Below are 15,786 nucleotides of genomic sequence, written 5' to 3'. Positions count from 1 at the left end.
TAAAAAAAAATGCTTCTTTTCATTATTACCTGCCTTTTCTCAGTATGCAGCATGGCAGTACAAGTGACAATGAGGTGCTTTGGCACATCACATTTCTTTTCCATTTGGTCAGGGATCCCTTTTCACTTTTTCTCACTTCCTATGGGAGAGGAAGGATTAAAGCATTGGCCCAGGACAACGTTGTCACATCAGGAGTGGCAGAGGTGTTTACTATGATCCTCTCAGCTTTGTGCCTCAGAAGCATCTCCTGAAACCCTGGGTTTGATGTGGAAACCTGACATAAGAAGAGACTTGGGAAGTCCTCTATCTGGCTCTTCTCTCACCTCTCCTGTTAAAGATTAAACAAAACTGATGGGATGACTTGAGATGCTTCATTGCCACCAAACTATACCCATGAGTTTGTTTTTCCTTTACGTGATCTTGTGAGGCCAGTGGCGGGGTGGGGGGCATCTATCTTGATTCATGACGATCATTCTATACTAGGAGCTGGAAACAGTGGTACCATGGTTTGGTGTGAGTGTTTGACAAAGAAAATTAGGCTCTGAAAGACATTTCTCATCAGAAACTGTCAATATATTAAAATGCATTTAAAAGTTACTTCTGGGAAACATATTAAATAGGCCAATCATTTAATCATTTGCTAAATGTCAAACCCTATAAAATCATGGTATAATGTCACCCTGACATAAAGCAACATCAAAATTAGTGCATCATCTATAAAGTGAAGTATCATTTGCCTTCAAGTGACAAATTCTATTGCCAAAAAATACCACTGTACTTCTAATAAGTGACACTCATTTTAATAGACCCTACAAAAATACAGTATTTTCAATGTCCCCATAAAACAGTTAACTTACAAATATTACTCTCAGAGCTTTGGTGACATCAATATGTGATACTATTGTGAAAATCCTTATAGAATACTTGAAACGCTAGCATATAAACTAAATTCATTATATATATAATATATATATAATGTGGAACTATGAGGGGGAACATGCATACAACCAACTCTGGGAAATTATTCTGGAATTTCAAATGAACATTTTAATCAAATTAATGACTAATATATAAAAGAAATATTTTTAAAGGATTATAAAATGAATTTTGATCATTTATAGAGGAAAACAATTCTAATGTAAAAAATAACTAATTCTATATTAACTATGCTTGTCTTTCTCTCCAGTAAGACAGACTCAGGATTTTATATACTTTGAAACTTTTTTGGAAAAAAAAGTATTTTCTCTATTTTTGCCCACAAAAACAGGCACTGAAATTAATATTACAGGTAGACCACAGCTCTGAGAAATTATATTTGCAGTTTCATATTTAAATACTAAAGTTTTTTAATCATCCACCATAACTTTCTAACAACAGTCTTTCTTAATGATAAATTTTATCAATCTCCAAAACTCATTTTAAATGATTTAAAAGTAGCAAATTAGATAAAGCAACACACAAATAAATTCCACATTTACAAGTAAAGAAATCACAGGGGCTACATTTTATAATCAACATAAATTTGAAAGAAATAAAGCAATATCTTTCCTGCCACCCATCATTCACTGCTTAAATTTGTGGTGAAAAAGATTTATCTATAATGACCTTTAGTCTGTATCTTAACTCTGTGTGTATTGTAATTAGCTAAAGGCATTGAACAAATTAGTTTGTCCTATTTTTATTCAGGTCCCAGAGATAAATGGCTAATTTATGAAATATTTCACTCTGTGTTATGAGAATTTAGCAAATGAATATGGAACCAAATATAAACACTTTATACCATATGTACAGTTACTTTCATAAGGCATTATCATGTAATTTTTATTGAAAAAGATTCAATATAGTAAAGTCTTATTTTAAGATATAGTTTCTTTCTCAATCCGAGATGTTTAGTTTATGAAAATATTATTTTTCTCTATATTCTTTTTGTATATATGCCAACATATACCTGTGCTAGAAATATTTTATGGGAATTACAATTCTTTATATTTGTATTTTCTATATAAAGGCATATACAACTTTGAGGCAGTGTTTCTGATGGAGAGCAGAATTCGTAAAGAGCTTGTATGTGCTTCCGTGCTCTGAAATTATATGAAATCCACTTCGAGAAGAAACTTATTTGATTAAAAAAACAAACCAAAAACAAAAACAAAACTGCACCAATGCACAGCCAGAGGCTGACAATTAAAACTAATACATAACCACATGAACATCATATTTATATAGTTAACATTTTTAAGGATGATCAGTGCTAACATATAGTATTATACATTTGGCACTAATGTTTGCCATTGGTCCAGCAATTGGCAAAATTTGTTTCTATGTATAAATTTATTTTTTGAACATTAGGTCTGGCTAGACGTATCTTCACTATTTATAAAAAATATTTAGACAGTAAGCTCACGTTGAATAACTAGGTCTACTGTGTTCTGGAAACTCTTCAGTAGTAATACAGCTTTTTCATGTTCCATATGTACAAAACTATGTCCATTTGCCTGTAAACACACAAATAAAACAGGGCAATCAATGCAAGATACTTGTATGTCTCTTCACCATTGTTTCTCATCATAAGAGTCAAGGGAGTATTGAGCAACCACAAGTTATCAGTTTTTAAAATCCACAGAATTGTAACTATGGAAACAATGAATTAATTTCATCCAGTATGACTCATTTTATTAATTCAACAAATATATTTATGAAGCATCCGGTATGTCCTATCTGGGACTGTCCTGGCCACTCTGCTAATCATGGAGATACACTGGTGAATAAGAGCCAAATGTGTTTGAAATATGGTACTTGTTCTGTGGTTGTTCTTTTGATTTGCTTGTTTTTCGCAGCAACTTAGTTGAGATGTTTTGGAAGTGCCCACAGGACCATTGCCTTCTTGCCATTTAATTTCTGATAGAATAAATCCATCGGCAAGGTCGAATATTTCACTCATGACACACATGATTGTGCACTCATAGTATTATTAAATCTTATTTTGCCTTACTGAAAAGTTCTTAGTTTATGCATTTTTATACGAAAGAGATCATTTTTATTTCTCCCATTGCTAAATGCAAGTATATTCATTATTTATACCAGTGGTTCTCAAGGATGCCATCTAATATACCTAAGAGATCGATCCCTCAGAGGTAAAGCACATTGACATTAGTAACAGTGAAGATGCTTGCCATCTTCTAGTTAAGAATCATCAATCTATGCATTCAAAATCCATTTTTGAAAGTTTATTTATTTATTTTGAAGGAGTGTGCAAGAGTGGGGGAGGGGCAGAGAGAGGGAGAGACAGAATCCCAAGCAGGGGCTCCACACTGTCAGTGTGTAGCCCAATGTGGGGCTCTATCCTCTGAATGCTGAGATCATGACCTAAGTCGAAATCAAGAGTCAGACGCTTAACTTACTGAGCCACCCAGGCTGCCCCCCAAGTCCACTGTAAACATAATTAGCCTAAGGTTTCAATTTTGGGATTCCAACTATTATTTAACATTTCAAAAATTTTCTGTAGTGACTGCTCATGGTTCTTTTTTCTTTTTTTTAATTTTTCTTCTCTACATTAAATTACAGATTCTCTTGATTGGAATGATTTTTATTATTAATATATACAAAAGTGGATCCCATAAACCTTCACTGTCATGACGGAAAAAATAAAACCCAATCTTACTGGAATTTGGTAGGAATAAATCTTGGAAACTTAATAGGCAACAATTATGTAACTGTTTTCCTTATAGGCTGGGACGCCACTGATTTGGAAGAGTCAGCCAAATTGACTACTTGGCAAAGTATGGACAATAGAGCCAGTTAATTGGTTGAGTTTTTCAATTTGCTGAAACTAATTTTGGGAATCCATTGCCTTTTTTGTTTTATTTTTTAAATGCTTTCTTAAAATATGATTAATATTTCACATAACCACTCAAGATATTTCACTGATTTTGACTTTTTAAAATTTATAAGAGTAGGGGGTACCTGGATGGCTCAGTTGGGTAAGCCTCCCACTTTTGATTTCAGCTCAGGTTATATCTATCTCACAGTTCTTAAATGGAGCCCCATGTTGGCTCTGCGCTGACAGCAGGGAGCCTGCTTGGGATTCTCTTTCTCCTCTCTCTCTCTGCCTCTCCCTGCTCATCTTCTCTCTCTCCCTCTCAAAATAAATAAATAACAAATAAATAAGATTGAAAACAGCAGCTTTCTAGCATTACTGGATAGTCTTTATATCATAGATAAAAATCGTGGGACACAATATATGTTATCACTAGTTTGTTAAAATTGGTTGGCCAATGATGTGATAAAAAAGAAAGTCCTAAAATATTGCATTTTTAAAAAAAATTTTTTTTTCAACTTTTTTTTTTTTATTTATTTTTGGGACAGAGAGAGACAGAGCATGAACGGGGGAGGGAGGGGCAGAGAGAGAGGGAGACACAGAATCGGAAACAGGCTCCAGGCTCTGAGCCATCAGCCCAGAGCCTGACGCGGGGCTTGAACTCACGGACCGCGAGATTGTGACCTGGCTGAAGTCGGACGCTTAACCGACTGCGCCACCCAGGCGCCCCAAATATTGCATTTTTTAAACCAAAGTACATCTAACAAGTAAGGAAAATACTAGGACACAAAAAAGTAAACCCATGAAAACCCATATAACTAGAAGTTTAAATTTATTTTGAATTAAAGAATCTCCCTCTCTCTCCCTCCCTCCTTCCTTCCCTCATTCTCTTTTTCCTTACTCTTTTCATCTCTCTCTCTCTCTCTGTATGTATATATATATATATATATATATGTATATATATCTGTACCTATCATCTATCTATATCTCCTTTAATATGTATAATAACATTTAGTTAATTGAAATGCCTATCAAGGTTGGCATTGGCTGTTGCAGTGGCAGGAAACAGTAATTGGGTAGAACTTTGGGTTTGTTACACAGCCCAAATTTCTTGCTTTAAGTTATAGTTAAAAGCAGACAACTGGGTTCTGTGTGATGTTATTTCTGGTTAGACGGTGATGTGGAATAGAGAGAGCACAGCATATGGTACATTCTTTTTATTCTCAATCTGTATCTGACATGAGGAATAATAGCAAACTTGGGTGAAAGGTATGTTTATTTTTGAGGAATAATCTAACTACCTTAATGCTTCAGTTTGACCAAAAGGCATGCCTTAATTGTGAAATAAATTTAACTTTATTTACTTATTTACTTACTTATCTTAAGTAAGCTCCATGTCCAATATGGGGTTGGAACTCACAACCCTCAGGTCAAGAATCACATGTTCTACGGAATGAGCCAGCCAAGTGCTTCTAAATTTAACTTTAACCATGGAGTCCTTGAATGTTAAATATTGTTAATAACTTTGTGAGTGCTCAGATTTCCTCTATCAGAAGACTCAGAACCTGGAATTGGAATGAACTCAAACCCACCAAGAATTTTCAGAGCATTGTTTGAAATTTAAATATCTTGGTGTTTCAGGGAAAAGGAATGTTTTGGGATTTGGAGGCCATCAATGGTATATTGTCCACCATTAGACTTCACCATTCCTGGTTTTAGCAACTACTAGTCTCAAAATAATGTCAATTTTGAGCCTCCTGGTGCTTACCACAAGCTGTATTCTTATACTGACTGTACAGAAAGAAGAGGCAGAGTAAATCCACCCATATACACCCCAGCCCAGTGCTTTGCCTCATCTGTGTTGGGAATGGGGGGACATGGAGTTGAGGTTTTGAATCTGACTTGTTCCCTGTTCTCCAGGCAAAGAATAGAAATGGAGAGAGCTGAGGCTGTAGCTTTGAGACATAGCAACTGGGCAGGGAGGGATTGTGGTTGGCTCTTCAAAAAAAAATAATACCAATTTTAAGGGCATAAGTGACACAGAACCCAGATAGCAAATTAATCATAGCTGTTCATTTTTAGTGATACTTTTATCAAAAGTTCTTCAAAAAAGGTTGCTCTGTTTCCACCATTTTTTCAATCAAACATAAATCTTTACGTGTTAACTGTGCCCAAGGCATTGTGCTTGGCACTGGGGATAGGAAGTAAGAAAGAGATGAGACGGGGACACTCCCATCAAAGAGGTGACTATATGGAAGGGGAAATTAGCCATGGACACAACTAAAAACAATGTAGAAAATGCCTTACCTGTAGTAAGGACTCAGCAGTTGCTGAATTGAATTAATATCAGAAGAGATAAATAAAGTACTAGCGTAGCTCAGTGGAAGGAAAAGAGAGAGGTTAAATTTCCAGAGAAGTTGTTTCTCTGAGGTACATAAGAAGTTTCCCTGGTAGTCACATCTGGCAGGAATGTGATTAGTGAAGGGCCACAATCAATGTTTTGTCTCAAGGCTGGGGTTCTCTCCAGCCTTAGACACGTGAACAATTGGCTCTTTCAAGTAAATTTTTCAACAATCGATGCAGGGAAAAGAGTTTTTATATGATCCAGGTATGTAATCATTTTAATGAGAATTTAAAAATAAAAATACCAGTGAGTTGAGATCTTAGGCTTTAGCATAAGAAGCAACCATAAGATTAAACTAATGTGGAGGGGCTTGATAGGATGTGGGGTTAGTTCATAGATTCCTTTCTTCAAAATGAAGAGAGATAGTTCAGTATGTGAAACATTTAAACAGAACTTTTCTGGAGAGACAGAGAGAGGGAATGAGAGAGAGAAAACGTGAGAGTGAGAGCAAGCATGATCTAAGCTAATCCTGTTATTTTATAAATGAAAGAGTTATATCTCAGAGAGACCAGCTAAGTGACTGAGGCCACATAGCCAGGGCTGAATAATCTGATACCATAATATTTCTTCTCATTATTCCTCTCAATACTTCACTGAAATAATAAGACTACAATTGCTTCCATCGATTTGAGCTGGCATTTCACTGATTATGCTAAAATAATGAACATTTTCCCCTTGAAATTATTGCTATATCACCTCCTGACATAATTTTGTTCTTCACTGCAAAACCTAACTTCTCATTCAGATTCCTATCAGGATTAACTTAATTCATTCTAAAAATACTGGTAGAAATAACATTTAATCCTAAATTAGCATCTCCAGAAATGCTGAATCTCTCATTCTTATTATAGTATTAACTCTGGCTTAATTGGGTTCTTGTAGCCATATGTGAGCTTTCGCTCTCAAAAGTGGAAAGACTAAGTCAGGCTATCTGCTAGGACAGTGCCAGGAAACTTGAGGGGAAATGGATTAAAAAAGGAGAAAAATTTTAGGGTAAAATCTATAAATTTGGCATCTCATTGAACATGGGTATAAGAAATAAGAATCAAACTGTGATACAATTAATGAAAAATGGAAATGAAAATGGAGTTTGAGGCCATGGCAATGTGTGCAAGGGAAACATTGATCATACATTTAGAAACAAAAGAGTAGAGTTCAGGAAGGAGGTCGGAATGGCAGTATTAGCAACAGAGGTTAGGTTTTACTGCAGTTTGGTATTCACCACATGGAAGGCTGAGAGATTTATCAGAAAATAAGTTTAAAAGGGAACACCGTGAAAGAAGGAAAATCTAACCAGGGGAGTATGAGGGGGCTGCAGCTTGGGACATGGAGAGCAGAGCTGAGAGATAGTGTTTGCTGTTGACCTTGGCATCTAAGAAAACCTGTCTGAGGGGCGCCTGGGTGGCGCAGTCGGTTAAGTGTCCGACTTCAGCCAGGTCACGATCTCGCGGTCCGTGAGTTCGAGCCCCGCGTCAGGCTCTGGGCTGATGGCTCAGAGCCTGGAGCCTGTTTCCGATTCTGTGTCTCCCTCTCTCTCTGCCCCTCCCTCCCCCGTTCATGCTCTGTCTCTCTCTGTCCCAAAAATAAATAAACGTTGAAAAAAATTAAAAAAAAAAAAAAGAAAAGAAAACCTGTCTGAATTAAGGACGGGGAAGGTAAAGCAGAGCCTAATCCTTCCTGCCCAGGGATGGCAGAACTATAGAACAGAGATTCCCATGGGACCGATGCACGAAGGGGAGAGAATAGGAAAGCTGGGTTCCTGAGAGCTCCCGGGAGGAGAATAACTGGGAAGAGTTGTCATGAAGGGGGATCAAAGTACTGTTCTCATAAAGTAGCAGGAAATCCAAGAAAGTAAAATCTTTTCCAGTGGCCCCAGTGAACCCTAGTTTTCTGCAGCAGAGTAAAAAAGCAGGGAAAAGGAATAGCTAGATGAAGTCTGGCCTTGTATCTGGGTCTGTTTCCAAAAAACAGGCTTCAAGATGTTCCGAATCACAGTCCGGGTTCTAATTCAAGGCTAGAAAGATCCCATGTATAAATGAGCTTTTAATATCACTTTAAATATCAGCTTTTTGTTTTCACGCTTTGTAAGTGAAAAATGAGAGTTATGTAGTTGGAAACTCAAATACAGGGCTGATTTTCCAGAAGGAAATAAGCAGATTGATAACTTAGATCACCAAGTGAAATAAACACTAGGACTCTACATGCAATTTTAGTACCCAGACATGTTTTGGATCTAAAACCCAAGCTTTGGTGAACCTCAAGAGGACTGTTCAAAATGCCACAACTAAGGACTGCCTGGGAATGGCTTCAAAATACCGGGAGGACTCTGAAAGATCAGAAAGCACATTATTTGAGAAAGTTCACTAAAGATTAAATGAGTTAATATATGTCAGGTGCTTAGGCCTGGCAAACTATAAATCAATCAAATGTTAGCTACTACTATTAATACTACGTCACTATTATTTTCTTGAATTTTCATGGAGTCACAAATAGAAGGACAAAATGTCAGAGGAACTTTTCTTTTTTCTTGTTAGTTAACCTTAATTTTTTTTTAAGATGAAAATGTGAGGAGGATCGGAGACAGTACATGAAATATCCAAGCTCAGAGTGCTAGTGACTAGGTGGGAATTTATGTCACAGATGTCAACTCTGCATCTTGGCATAATTCGTCCCATTGGATGTTGTGAGGTTGGTAATGACTGTTTTAGGTTCATTACATGAATTCAATATTTAATATTAATTGAACCATTTCTTGATATGGAACATTATGTTAGACCTGATGCTGGGGGATACAATGATGGAAAGGGTTGGAAGAGGGGTTTGAATACTTATGGTTGTCTTATGTGTCTGACTAGAAAAAGAGCTGAGGAAATAAAGGACAGTACTATGCAATATTAATTGCAAGGTATAAATCCAATGATGCTTTGAAAGTGATGCATATAACCGACATTTGTGCATTTCATAATTTGGCTATATATAATGGAAATGCAAAAGATGGTTGGAAGACTATATGTTAAATTAATGAAATTTTTATTTATTAGAGAAATTTTAATGTTTATTTATTTATTTTGAGAGAGAGAGAGCGAGAGAGAGAGAGAGAGAGAGAGCATGTGTGCATAAGTGCGGGAGGGGCAGAGAGAAGGAGAGAAAGAATCCCAAGCAGGCTCTGTGCTGCCAGTGTGGAGCCCGATGTGGGGCTCTAACCTACAAGCCGAGGGCACATCACTGGTCCGTCTCGCCCGCCACGCGGGGGAGGTGGAGCATGAGCGCACGTGTTAGGACCCGAAAGATGGTGAACTATGCCTGGGCAGGGCGAAGCCAGAGGAAACTCTGACTGGATCATGACCTGAGCTGAAATTCAGAGTTGGATGCTTAACTGACTGAGCCACCCAAGTGCCCCAGCTAAATTAATAAAATTTTAAAATACATTGCCACATTTGGCCACATACATGTTTATATAAACACAGTGTCTATTGTGGATTATAATAAAATGTGTGCATTTTAGAGGAAATAGCAATTTAATGAAAAAATGAGAAATAAATGAAATGGCTTATTAAGTTAAAATGAAGTTAATAAAAAAAATTTAGGAATGAAAAGATACTCTGAAAATTTTATGCTTCCAGAATATATGGCTAATGGATTTCTGGCTTTAGCCGATTTGAAAGTATAAAGGAACATTTTACTGTATAATCTTTATATTGTTTCCAGAAGATATCCTACCTTTTAAAAATTCCATTTGATATCTGTGCCATAAAATGATTTTTAATTGCCCTTTTGCATGATTTAGATATGGAAAGATGGAGGGTTAATGAAAAACAATATTTACAATAACAACAAAAAGTAGAGCTTTGCAATTATGGTAATCAATTTACTATAAAACATACTTGGTTTCTGGATTTCATCCTTTTTTTCCTTCCAAGATCTATCTTTGATTTCCTTCTGGTAAATGCTTTGTTAAATGGATAAATTATGGATGTTTATACTATAGAACTTCTACAGAGGATTCTGTAATTCAAGATTCAGGAATTTTGTTGTACCCTTATTATTCAAAGCTTTAAATTTAAAAACTAATTGCGAAGGAGTCTTGGCTGAAAGGTAGGTGGTATTATCCAATAAGACGGACAGCATGACTCTTTTAGGATACAAAAAAGAAATGGAATTAGAGACTCAGATGTGTGAGTTTTGTTGATTGAAACTCACCTTCAAGGACAAATATTTAAAGGGTCAGCATAGATGCAGTTTTAATTAAATTTTTTTTTAATGTTTATTTTGGAGAGAGAGAGAGAGAGACAGAGAGAGACAGAGAGACAAGTGTGAGCATGGGAGGGGCAGAGAGAGAGGGAGACACAGAATCTGAAGCAGGCTCCAGGCTCTGAGCTGTCAGCACAGAGCCCAACATGGGGTTTGAACTTGGAAACCGCGAGATCATGACCTGAGCCAAAGTCGAATGCTTAACAGACTGAGCCACCCAGTCACCCCATATGCATGTATTTCGTATAGTAGATATACATTAGTACATTAATATCTTTGAATGCCTAGGCTCTTGGAATGAGGGAAAACTTAAAAAAAAAATACAGCAACCATATTAGAGTTATAAGGGCAAGCCTTCATGGTGTTTAATCCTGACAGCCAGACATTATGAGAAACAGTAGAAATCTTATATAATTATAATTATGTTTCACATTAGCTACCTGGAATTAATTCTCATTTCAAAATTTTAATCTGATAGAGTGCTCTCATTAAATATTGGCATATATTTGGAATTGAATATACTGCATAATCAATACTACACTGACTTTATGCCAAGTCATTTGGAAACTTTTCCTTTCTATCAAAAATCTGAACTATAGATCCTAAATTCTGGGAGAGTTCCTATGAAAAGTTTACACAGAGCTTTTTAAATGTGAGAAGTCTGAAGTCTTAATGGCTTTTACTTTAGTATTAAAAACTCTTTATAGAATAAAACATAGATAAGAATTTCTCTTCTATCTGAAGTGCACACATGTATTGCTGCTTGAATATTTCATGAATTCAGGCTCAAAAAAGACATGTTAAGATAGAATAGACTCAACTAAACTAAATACTTTGTCAATTTTTGGTTTACAAATTTGGGCATGGAGGGCACCTGGGTGGCTCAGTTGGTTAAGTGTCTACTATTGATTTCGGCTCAGCTCATGATCTCATGGTATTTGAGTTCAAGCCTGCATTGGGTTCTGTGCTGACAGTGTGGAGCCTACTTGGGATTCTGCCCCCTCCCCCTCAAAATAAATAAATAAACTTAAGAAAATTTTTTAACAAAAAAAAGTTTAAAAAATTTGGGCATGGAACTGATAGTAGTCATCTTGAAGACATTTACTTATTTATCTGATTTTAGAATGCTGTTTTCTTCTTATCAAACATCTTAAATGAGCATCTCTAACAAATGGGTTCCCTACCTTGGTTTGCAGAGCAGTTCCCTGATAAGATAGATGTTATTTATTTTAAAAGAAATAGAAACTGTGAAGTGAACCGAACTGCAAAATCAACTTCTCATTTTCAGGGGCTCATTGTAGCCATGTTGGTTTCCATTTGGTAAAACATTTTCTCTTAAAAGAAGACAGACTGGGAGCTGATTTTATTAAATGTTTAAAGTCCCCTTCTATCTATCCTCTCTTCCTTCTTCGTTTTCTGCTCAGGTAATTTTGGGCATGTCTGCTTCCTGGGCTAGGTTGTATGAAGCCAGGGACTTAGTTACATTCTTTATTACATTGTTCACATTGCTTGGCAAAATACTTTGTACACAGTGGGCGTTTAACACATATTTTCCAAATATATAAATAGCAAATGTGATGAATATGATGCTATCAGTAAAATTTGTTGCAGTAAAGCCAGTATTGTATAATGGAAGAAGGTCAAATAAGTTATTTAACCTCTGTCAACAGTAGATACCTTGCAGGGTTGTCTTGTGATATAAAAGATACAATAGAGGTACTTAATTGTTATTTTTATTTAAGCCAAATTATGGAAGTTAAAGGCAGACTAATGAGCTTAACTTGTTTTTGTTGGTTTACCTGTTTTCCTTATCTCTTATTTTTTTGATGTGCAATAAGTATTTACTCAACCTTTTATTAGCTGACTGTACTGAACTTCATAAATGGAATGAGATATGGAGTGAAACTCTGGCATATAAAATCATAAACAATTTTGAAAATAAGTTTTTGTTGTCTTCTAATCAAATTGTATCAAAAAATCTTATTCTTTGAATGTATCACATCATTATAAGCAATAGTTTCTCTAAACACTAAGAATGACATGACATGATTACTGACCCCCTCCCCCACCTTTCCCTCCAGCCTCTCTTATGTTTTTGATTTTCAACCACCAAATAAAATCATAAAGAAAAGCATTAACTCATTTGACCTTGCTGGGAAATGCTTTAGTGAAATTTCCAACTACCTTAAATTTATTTTTTTTTTGAGTCTCATACTTCCTTTTAACCATAATGAAAATTTCTCACTCTACTTTTTGTAGCCTTTTTGGGAGAAATTTAAAAATTCAGAGACATGAATATACTCTAACCCATTCTGAATGACTCATGATGATAATTATGAACATGAACTCTCTGTGGGATAAAGCTGTGGGTCCAGTTAGATGCTTCTATAAGAAACATTTCCTAAAGTGTGTTCTGTGGAGGTAGTTAATTGATGTTGTTATTAAGAGGGATGTATGGTTAAATATGTTGGGAAATATAAGTCTGAAAGATTTTTCAGGGTCTGAAATGCTTAATACATTGTGAAATACTGAAGCAAGGGATAGAATCTGAGGTGGCTCAGATAATTTAAGGGATGCCATTGGGAAACACCTTATAGTCTATACTTAACAACCCTGCTGTACTTTTTGAATTTTGTCTCTGTCTTTTAAAATAAGTTTCTCGACGAATGAAATATGGCCCTTTGTAGCAACGTGGATGGAACTGGAGAGTGTGATGCTAAGTGAAATAAGCCATACAGAGAAAGACAGATACCATATGGTTTCACTCTTATGTGGATCCTGAGAAACTTAACAGAAACCCATGGGGGAGGGGAAGAAAAAAAAAAAAGAGGTTAGAGTGGGAGAGAGAGCCAAAGCATAAGAGACTCTTAAAAACTGAGAACAAACTGAGGGTTGATGGGGGGTGGGAGGGAGGGGAGGGTGGGGGATGGGTATTGAGGAGGGCACCTTTTGGGGTGAGCACTGGGTGTTGTATGGAAACCAATTTGACAATAAATTTCATATAGTGAAAAAAAAAAAAATAAAAGAAGTTTCTCTCCCTTCCTGCACAGTGAAGCTGTCAGCTATGACTTCCTGCTTCTGACGATGTGCCTGGATCCAGAGGGTTTCTCCTTGGTGGTCTGGAAAGGTAGGCAAAAGATTCCAAGTATCCAAGTATGAAATCGGGTCTTATGAGTAAAAGGCATGATATTTAGTGCATGGGCTTTGTGACATTAATTATGGCTTCTCAGAAGCACTTTGTTTTGAGGTTGTTGAAGAAATATGCTAAGCTAAGTAAGATAACACTGTTAGCAGCTAACCACACCTACTGGTCATTCAAAGATGTATAAAACTTCCATTCAGACAAGGAAGGTTTGATCCGGTGGTCAGATACAGATACAACACTATATATCTGTATATGACAGATTCAGGCATCTGTGGACATTTCATTTAGACTTTTGGGAAGTCTAAACTTTTTTTCTCACATTCTGAGCCTTGAAAGCTGTATCTCACCACCTCCTCCCCATTCTAAGCCCCCTTCGTGTTTCAGTTCTCCAACTCAGTACAAAATCTTAAAATTCTAGGATTTTCTTTCTTTAAGCCTGCAATTTCTCTCTCCAGTATTCTCTCTTTGAACTCCACACTTACTCATTCTGAATTGAGTCTCTCACCTCTTCTCCTTAACAGTGTTGCCAGGCTAGCCCACAGCTATTCCTCCTGCTACTTATACTCCTTTCTCCTCCCTGTTAAGCTTGGGGTAACTCCTGATCACTCTCTTTCTCTCTCTCTATTTTTTTTTTTTTGAGAGAGAGAGAGAGAGAGAGAGAGAGAGAGAATCCCACGCGAGCTCCATGCTTCTAGCACAGAGCCTGATGCGGAGCTCCATCTCATGAACTGTGAGGTCAGATGCTTAACTGACTGAGCCATCCAAGGCACCCAACTCCTGCTCAGTCAAGAGTAAATTCTCTTGATAAGACACTCCAAGTCAAACAACCTACTGACAGCTAGCTGAAACTTGATAGACTTGTTTGTTGAGAGTGGGTTCTTGAATTGTCTATATGAATTGTACAACCAGAGTTTCTTATGACTAGAAAACAAGGGGGAAATATCTTATTTTTTTGAATTATCATATCTTTTGATTATTTTATTTTGGTATCTTAGAGATATAGCCATAGACCAGGAATATATTTTGGGAAACTCTTAAAATTATGGTAAGGTAGAAGAGAGTATGAAATAATCTGCAATTATGTATCATATTAGTATACCTTATATGAGAAAAATCTGTTTTGATGACTGGTAAAATTTGGATGTCATTAATAAGTATTTATAAATCATTTAATTTCTTTTCTCCTGCCAAAGTTAGGCACTTGTGTGTGGACTAGGGGTGGACAGACAAATGAAGAGAATATTTTGACTACAGTCATATAGTAGAATATTATACTTATAAATATAATATGTAATATAATATACAATATACTTACTTAAATGAGCATTATGCTATAACTGTGAGCCATGTTAACTATCAAGTACAATATATTATTTTCTCTAGTCTATTCATTTTTCAACAGAATAACTATAATTAATAGATTTTCTATAGTTAAAAATTTTTTAATGTTTTAATTTATTTTTGAGAGAGAGAGAGAGAGAGAGAGAGAAAGAGAGAGAGAGAAACAGAGCACAAACAGGGGAGGAGCGGAGAGAGAGGGAGACACAGAATCCGAGGCAGGCTTCAGGCTCTGAGCAGCACAGAGCCCAACGTGGGTCTCTAACCCACAAACCGCGAGGTCATGACCTGAGCCAAAGTTGGATGCTTAACCAACTGAGCCACCCAGAGACCCCTACATTTTCTACATTTTAACATATTTTACATTTAAAATGTATAATAAGTTAGATTGAAATTTTTTTTAACTGGAAAGAACGTTACAAAAAAAAGAAACTATGATTTTAACAATAGCTTCCCCAGGGAAGTTTCTTTTTTTTTCAACGTTTTTTTTTTTTATTTATTTTGGGGACAGAGAGAGACAGAGCATGAACGGGGGAGGGGCAGAGAGAGAGGGAGACACAGAATCGGAAACAGGCTCCAGGCTCTGAGCCATCAGCCCAGAGCCCGACGCGGGGCTCGAACTCACGGACCGTGAGATCGTGACCTGGCTGAAGTCGGACGCTTAACCGACTGCGCCACCCAGGCGCCCCAGAAACTATGATTTTAAACCAACAAAATCACTACTTCCAAAAATGGTCAAATATTGGCAAATTCACATGGTTCAATCTAATAATATTTTTGTGATGAATGTGCTTTTATTGTTCTCTCTCACTCCTGTAGGATTTGACTTTA

At 36.4% G+C, this 15,786-nt stretch overlaps 1 protein-coding gene and 1 non-coding gene across 4 annotated transcripts in view; one reads left to right on the top strand and one right to left on the bottom strand.

Moving 5' to 3' along the window:
* Positions 1-1,331: 1,331 nt before the first annotated feature.
* The window catches only part of LRRC7 (leucine rich repeat containing 7), a 553,650-nt gene continuing 539,195 nt past the window's right edge, over positions 1,332-15,786 (bottom strand). For all 3 annotated transcript variants that reach the window (XM_043575239.1, XM_043575241.1, XM_043575240.1), the window contains one exon: positions 1,332-2,495. In XM_043575239.1, coding sequence (XP_043431174.1) covers positions 2,388-2,495 — 108 coding nt within the window. In that variant the 3' untranslated portion in view covers positions 1,332-2,387. The remainder of the gene's footprint in view (positions 2,496-15,786) is intronic.
* Positions 5,569-5,698, top strand: LOC122482364. Its single transcript, XR_006297149.1, has one exon. It is a non-coding gene; the product is annotated as a small nucleolar RNA SNORA51 (small nucleolar RNA).

Source organism: Prionailurus bengalensis, chromosome C1 (genome assembly GCF_016509475.1).
Source record: "Prionailurus bengalensis isolate Pbe53 chromosome C1, Fcat_Pben_1.1_paternal_pri, whole genome shotgun sequence".
Taxonomy (NCBI): Eukaryota; Metazoa; Chordata; class Mammalia; order Carnivora; family Felidae; genus Prionailurus; species Prionailurus bengalensis.
This window is presented reverse-complemented; position numbering and strand designations above follow the sequence as displayed.